We start from the raw sequence: 7,567 nt of genomic DNA on the forward strand, positions 1-7,567 counted from the left end.
GTCCTGTCTTGTCTGTGGTCCAGCAGACTCCAGAGGAGAAGGAGGTGGAGGACCGGGACCAGGACAGAGCCAGTCGTACAGCCCGGGTCCAGCCCACCCCCCAGAGGAAAGAACCCCTGGCCGATAGTCCCAACAACACCAACCCAGACAGACGGAAGTAAGAGCCACACGACACACAGTAAACACACATTTAAAGCTTAGTGGCCTGGCACAACTATAGGGAAGATGACTGAGTAGTTGGTGTAGCAGGAGGCAGGGTGTGGCACATAAAAAGGAAGGGGTGATGAGAGACGCTGAGAGACGCTCAACACAGGCAGTTGTTAAAGCACTGTCAATGTGTTCTAGCATAGGAGTGTGTCTCTTCTGCTGTAAATTAAGTAGATGTGCTTTTACGGAGCTGTGTGGATTTATTTATTTTTATTTTTCCCTTATTTTACCAGGTAAGTTGACTGAGAACACGTTCTCATTTGCAGCAACGACCTGGGGAATAGTTACAGGGGTAGAAGAGGGGGATGAATGAGCCAATTGTAAACTGGGGATTATTAGGTGACCGTGATGGTTTGAGGGCCAGATTGGGAATTTAGCCAGGACACCGGGGTTAACACCCCCTACTCTTACGATAAGTGCCATGGGATCTTTAATGACCTCAGAGAGTCAGGACACCAGTTTATCGTCCCATCCGAAAGATGTGTTCTTATGGAGCATAATGAATATACGGCTTCTAATGGAGCTGTGTGGATGGGTTCTTTTGGAGCATAATGAGCCTAAGGGTTCTAACGGAGCTGTGTGGGTGGGTTCTTTTGGAGCAAAATGAGCCTAAGGGTTCTAACGGAGCTGTGTGGATGGGTTCTTTTGGAGCATAATGAGCCTAAGGGTTCTAACGGAGCTGTGTGGATGGGTTCTTTTGACGCATTGTGAATCTATGAGTTCTAGTGGAGCTGTGTGGATGGGTTCTTTTTTGGAGCATTGTGAATCTAAGGGTTCTAATGGAGCTGTGTGGATGTTTGCCCCTCAGGTTCCAGGCCCCTGTAAGAGACGAGGAGTCTGAGTCTCAGAGGAAGGCACGATCACGCCTCATGCGCCAGTCTCGCCGCTCCACACAGGTACTGGCCACAATAAACCATCTCTTTACGTCTCTTACAGAGGACTTCAAATGGATCTTGTCACCATAACTGACCACCTTTCAGCATAAATAATAAACATTCATTTTTTGCTTGTTTCCTGTGACAGGGTGTGACGCTCACTGACTTGAAGGAGGCAGAGAAGAGCGTAGCCAAACCGGCTGATCCACCACCTAGCAACATCCTGCATGTCAGCCCTATAGTCACCATAACACCTGCTGAGAGAGGTGAGTGGGACTGTGGTGGGAAAAAATGTGCTGTTTTCATGTATTAATAGTAATGCCATTCAGGAAGACAGGATTATGAATCCTAGTATTTTAGTGTCATATCAGATGCATGCCCTGGCCTTGCCTTAGTGTCTGTTAAAGGCTCAAATTTGCAACCAAAACTCGTATTTGCGACCGTTTGACTTGGCAGTGCAACACACATTTTTAATTTGATGCTAGGGTGCCAGTGATTTTAATATATGTTTTCTCCTGGGCACGTTACTTTTTGGTTCACAATTTGATGTTTTAAAAAAAAATGATTATAAAGGTTTGCAACAATGGGTATGCAGACCAGGTATTCATAAAGTTTGGTTCGAAGTCTCGGTTTAATCTTTGCGACGCAAAATTGAGTCATGTGCACATTTCTAAAGGCTTTCCCAAATAACCTTGCCAATAAATACCTGGCTGAATGATCTCTTGATGATTTGATCATTGCAGGGCATTTGTTTATCAAACTCTGCCATCACGTGTAGCCTACATTGTACAGCACAAAAACACCGCTAGCCCAACACAATGGTCTCTTGTGATGCGAAAACCCACAGGACGGTAGCTCTCCAGGAACCGGGTTAGACAGCTCTGCCAAATAAACATAACATTTGAATTGATTGCCGCATCGTCTGCTTTTCTTGGCCAGCATTCTTTTCATTCAGGCCGGTAACTTTCAGTTGGCATTGGCCCAGTGTGCCACTGGCAAATTCATCTGAATGCCAAACACTGCAAGGGCATGCTAACGTAAAAGACGACTAGTCGTTATTAGCCTGGTTCTGTATGGAATGCAGGCACATAATGAGACACAGGTCGGGTCATTATCGGCACGCAGCGGCATGACATTGGTGCGACCGTATCACGTGCTGGTGCCGTCAAGTTGGTAGCGCCAGTGCCACCGGTGGAAAAAGTTAGTTTCCAGCCGCGCTGTCGAAATGCCTTCGTGATCTAGCAATGTCATTCTGTTCCTATTGTATTGTAGACACCGACCCAGTGAAGGAGGTTGGGTCCGAGGGAGAGACGCGGCTAGGAGTGAGGGACCGACGGAAGGGAAGGAGAGAGAGACGCTCCACCGGGGTGGTTCAGCTAGGGGTAAGAGGAGGAACCCCTTCATACATATTCATAGTGAAAGGGCTTTTATGTACTCTGCGCCATCGTCTTGGAACACCTTACAGAATACTTTTAAACTGGAAGAACTTGTCCCGATTTGGTGTTTTTAAATCACTGATGAAGGATTTTGAGGCTGATTCCCTGACCTGTCAATGTTTTTAATTTGCTGTTTTATACTCTTGTGAATTCAATGTTTTTTACTAGATTACTTGTAGTTTTTCATGTTTGTCTGTATTTTTTTTTTGTAATGACTTGGCCAGGGCACTCTTGAAAAAGAGATTTTAATCTCAATGAGCCCTTCCTGGTTAAATAAAGGTTAAAAACAATATATATTTAAAAAAAAAAAGTATTTGTGCGAGAGCTTTTGAAGTCTTTTTGTTCTAATCATTTGACCATTTCCTCTTTGTATAAACTGATTGAACTTTAATTTGACTCGACCAATATCACTCTTTCTTGTCCACATCCAACATGCCACAAGTACAGAGTAAATGTTATGTCCTACAAAGTCAAAGAGGAAATGACACAGTATTTCGTAACCTCATACTCAGAACAGGAACCCCATACCCGACCTGAAATGTTCTTTTTTCCTCTTTTTCAGTTGTGTAATTGCTATATTTCTGTATTTTGACTGCTTTGTAATGTAGGCCTGAATGATAGGACCCCCTCCCCCCACACACACACACACACACACACGAAATGTAATCTGATTCTTTATCACAAAAGTGGTCTTGTATTACAATGCCTGGTATAATATTAGTGGTCGATGTCAAACGTACCATTTGTATATGTATTTATATATATTTTTTTTTAATAAGAATGAACATTTGGATGCAATGGATGAAGCCCAACAGGATGAAAACCACCATCATAGTTCACCCAGGTAAGTGTTTTAAATGTCTATACTACAGTATACTGAATTACTAAACCTCTTTTATATTGAGTAAATCATGTACTCTATGTTTGCAGTGAGCCTCAGTTGGGAGATTCTTCACCAGACTACAAAATGGTATGGTATTGTTGACGACTCCCAGTGATTTAAATACACATTCTTCAGGCACTTGAAAGATGGTAGCTAAAGGTTTTGATAAGTGAGAGAAAAACATGCTCTGAGGGGAATGAATGGATGCAGCTGACTAACTGTGAAATAGGTGTTTAAACCACTTAAACGGAGTCTATTTAGAACTGCAGTGGCTAGGCTATATCCAGGCTGCTGTCCTCTGCCTTTGACCGAATACCTGTTTGGTGTCGCCCCCTAGCTGTACAGGTCGGTGCTGCAGGAGAACGGCCTGCTCAAAGACAAGCTGCAGGAGACGGCGCTGCTGCTCAGCCAGAGCAAAGTGGAGCTGGAGAGACTCCGACAGGTGAGGATATGATCCTGTCTGGATGTTGATGGCCATGGGTCAAGATCCATGGTGTATAGCAAAGCCATGTGCCATGACTCTTTTCCTTGTCTTCTCTCGCTCATAACTACAGATTTGGGAACTACAGATAAGTCTGGATATGATTATCAGGTATTCCGTTTCAATATATTAGATCCACGTAGCAGTGGAAAGGAGGGAGACGAAGAGTATTGGGACACTGTCAGTCTTGTCAGGGAGGCGGGTCCTGACGGTGTTCTGTGTCCGACTCTTGACAGTGTGAAAGGGAAGTTACGTTGGTGTAAGACAAACAATAGACAGGAACATAGGAGCACCGATGGATTCCAGATTATAGCACGCACAATGTGTCGGCATTATACCGCTCGGCTTCTGTGCTGAGCCGTGCACGTCAATCACTGGCCCTGTTGTGTCTGTGTCTCCATTGCAGAGTCAAGAGAGCAACACAGAGAGGCCGGCCCTGCTGGAACTGGAGAGATTTGTGAGTCCCCGCTTAAACTGTCTGTGTTCATGTTTCGGGTCCATTTCACTTTTAGCTTCCCAATTCAGGAAATGATTTATTTATTGGATCAATTGAGGTCGAATGGAATGTAACCTCATGTCATTAGCCATAAAGGCTCCATACCTATGTGGGAGTGAGTTATAAAATCAGTATGTTTTACTCGCAGGAGAAGAGAGCACTCCAGAGAAAAGCAGTGGAACTGGAGGATGAGCTGAAGGTAGAAGGGAATTGTTTGGTCACCGGGGCTAGCCTATTTAACGCCTATTGTGTCTGTTCAGACTTGAAATAACCTGCAGAATTATTAGCGTTGATTATGTGCTAAGAGATCCTACTAACTGCCCAAAACACTAACCATAAGCTACCCCAAACTATTCAACAACCCAAAACAACCTAAAAAAAAAACAACATACTAACCACATTCTACCCCAAAAAATAAACCATCAAAAACATTAACCACATAAAAGTACTCAAACTAACTCCAAATTACACAAACACTAACGAATCTACCCCAAACACTATGTAAAATAAAAATCATGTTCTGAGAATATGGTTTTATTATGTACTGTTCTACATTGCATTATCTGTAACATACAACAACCAATAGATTTCCATCAACTGATCATGATGACAACGAAGAGAAAAACAACCTATTTGCCCTGATGTTGTTTTGTCTCCCTTCCTGTGTTATCGTTTATTTCCAGGTGCTGGTGGATCTCCGAGCAGACAACCAGAGGCTAAAGGATGAGAATGCTGCTCTCATCCGTGTCATCAGCAAACTTTCCAAATGAGCCTCCTCTCCCAAACCTCAATACGGAGAAAAGTGTTAAAAGGTTCCTGTCTCTTGCCCAACTCAACAAGGCACATACCGGGAACAAAACCCAGCATAAACTGCGTTCTGCTCTGATAGAAGACCAACGATGCATTTGTTCAATGACATTTTTGGATTTATAACTGGAAAGAATAGTTTTTGCAGGGTTATCATGCGCCTTTGGTTTGTCTTCACTCATGACTCGATCTACTGTATAACAAGCTGAACTGCACCTCCTATGGATTCACAGGGTACTGTATGGTGTTCCTGTTCAAATTCTTAAAGTAGATTATTATTTTTTTGACCCTAAATATTTTGTGCTTCGCTTCTGCGTTACTTTGTTTAAGGATACATGTGTTTTTAAGATATATTTTAATAACCATGCAAAGTGCACGCTTACGATAACAACATGATTTTACTTCAGAGTACATACCACTAGACACCTAAACAGGACTGGGGGGGGGCGATGCCAACGTCAGGTGCTTCAGTTCTGAGGAGAGGCGGAGAAGGTTGTTATTAGGTTTTGACATGCATATTCCACAAAAATGTGCCAAAAATACAAACCCCCATTTACGGCTTGTTTGGCATGTTGTTTGGGGGAAAGGTGAAGTGATTGGTTTGTCTCTCTCAGGACGAGTCTGGGTCAATACTGTACTTGAGCTGACTACTGTTAAAGTTGGACCAAACTGTATGCGCATGTAAAAACAAATTTGAATGTATATTTATGTGTATATTTATGTACAGGGGCCCTCTCCACATCCAGTGATGTAGTAATGGTCTCTTTAGAAAAGGACGGAGATGCTGGGTGCTCATACTGTGACGGAGACCTGTTAGTTAGTAGACTGCAAGATGGGTCAAGTCTTTTGAATGTTTACTCCGTTTTAAATGCATGCCAAATTGTATTTTGACAATGTGCCTTTCTATATATATTTGTAATTAATATTTACACAACGTCAAAAATAAAAATACAGTATGGTAAATTAAGCTCGCCATCTCACAGTTCCTGTGAGGGGAAGAGAATAAAACTCACGATCAACACCTTTACCTAATGGAGACATTAGGGAAGCACTGCATGTGGAAGTCAATGCTCATTTTATTTATATTGTGCTTTTCATTAAAGGTCCAATGCAGCTGTTTTTATCTCAATATCAAATCATTTTTTGGGTAACAATAAAGTACCTTAGTGTGATTGTTTTCAATTAAAATGGTTAAAAAGAAACAGCTTATCGAAGAGCGAATTTTGCTCGGACTGTCTGGGAGTGATCTGAGTGGGGAGGGGGCGACTGAAAACTAAAGGTTTAGAACTCTCTCATTGGTCTATTAAACTCATTTAACCACCTGGTGATGTCATCGGGCAGGCCAAAGCTCTTACACTAAAAGGGCATTATCATTTTTGCAATTTCACAGTATTATTCGAACCTCATAGTGTGGAAATATAACACAGGAAAATCACATTTTTGACTGCACTGGACTTTTCAAGAGGAATCTTAGTAGGTAAAAAGACACAGTCAAGACCAAGATACATTAATAATTACATCACAATCAGTAATGACTCCACAGCTGAGTTCTGAGTTTCCACTTGCAAGTGTATCATTTTACAATCGACAACATGTCCACTAGATCAAGGCTCTCCAACCCTGTTCCTGGAGAGCTACTGTCCTGTAGGTTTTCACTCCAACCCTAATCTAGTGTACCTGATTCTAATAATTGGCTTGTTGATAAGCTCAATCAGGTTAGTGACAACTGGGGAAAACCTACAGGCGGGTAGCTCTCTAGGAACAAGGTTGGAGAGTCCTGCACTAGATCGACATATCCACTTTCATAAAGTAGTCACATAGCCACTATACGGCTTCACATGGACTTAAGCATATAGAGCTGACTTTTATTTTTAAGAATTGCTTGAATGTGTTGCCAAATCTAAGTTCTGGACTAAAGTAACTGTTAGTGTGATCATTTGAAATAAATAATAACAAATCCAAGTTTCTTATAATACCCTTTGGTCCTTTCATTTATATCATGGTACTACTATGGTCCTTTCATTTATATCATGGTACTACTATGGTCCTTTCATTTATACTATGGAAATGAACCATGGTTTTAGCCTTGAAGTATGATGGTATACCATGACACTGCACAAACTGTCAGAATTTCTGCAAAAACTGTCAGAAACTCTCAGGGACGCTCATCTGCGTGCTCGTCCTCACCAGGGTCTTGACATGACTGCAGTTCGGCTTCATAACCGACTTCAGTGGGCATATGCTCAGATTCGATGGCTGCACACTAGAGAAGTATACTCTTCATGGGTGAATCCTGGTTTAAAATGTACTGGGCAAATGGCAGACAGCGTGTCGGGGGTTATCTGGGCGAGCGGTTTGCTGATGTCAACAGAGTGCCCCATG

General features: G+C 42.4%; 1 protein-coding gene across 2 annotated transcripts in view; it reads left to right on the forward strand.

The window, feature by feature from the left end:
• Positions 1-6,303, forward strand: part of LOC110485928 (protein phosphatase 1 regulatory subunit 12C) — an 11,712-nt gene extending 5,409 nt beyond the window's left edge. The window contains exons 11-20 of one of the 2 annotated variants that reach the window (XM_021557165.3): positions 24-157; positions 1,016-1,103; positions 1,231-1,348; positions 2,355-2,464; positions 3,298-3,362; positions 3,449-3,488; positions 3,739-3,843; positions 4,289-4,339; positions 4,527-4,577; positions 5,062-6,303. In XM_021557165.3, coding sequence (XP_021412840.2) covers positions 24-157; positions 1,016-1,103; positions 1,231-1,348; positions 2,355-2,464; positions 3,298-3,362; positions 3,449-3,488; positions 3,739-3,843; positions 4,289-4,339; positions 4,527-4,577; positions 5,062-5,148 — 849 coding nt within the window. In that variant the 3' untranslated portion in view covers positions 5,149-6,303. The remainder of the gene's footprint in view (positions 1-23; positions 158-1,015; positions 1,104-1,230; positions 1,349-2,354; positions 2,465-3,297; positions 3,363-3,448; positions 3,489-3,738; positions 3,844-4,288; positions 4,340-4,526; positions 4,578-5,061) is intronic. The other variant, XM_021557166.3, reaches the window with a different exon arrangement.
• Positions 6,304-7,567: the final 1,264 nt, after the last annotated feature.

This window comes from Oncorhynchus mykiss, chromosome 13 (assembly GCF_057628025.1).
Source record: "Oncorhynchus mykiss isolate SJ-2025 chromosome 13, ASM5762802v1, whole genome shotgun sequence".
NCBI lineage: Eukaryota > Metazoa > Chordata > Actinopteri > Salmoniformes > Salmonidae > Oncorhynchus > Oncorhynchus mykiss.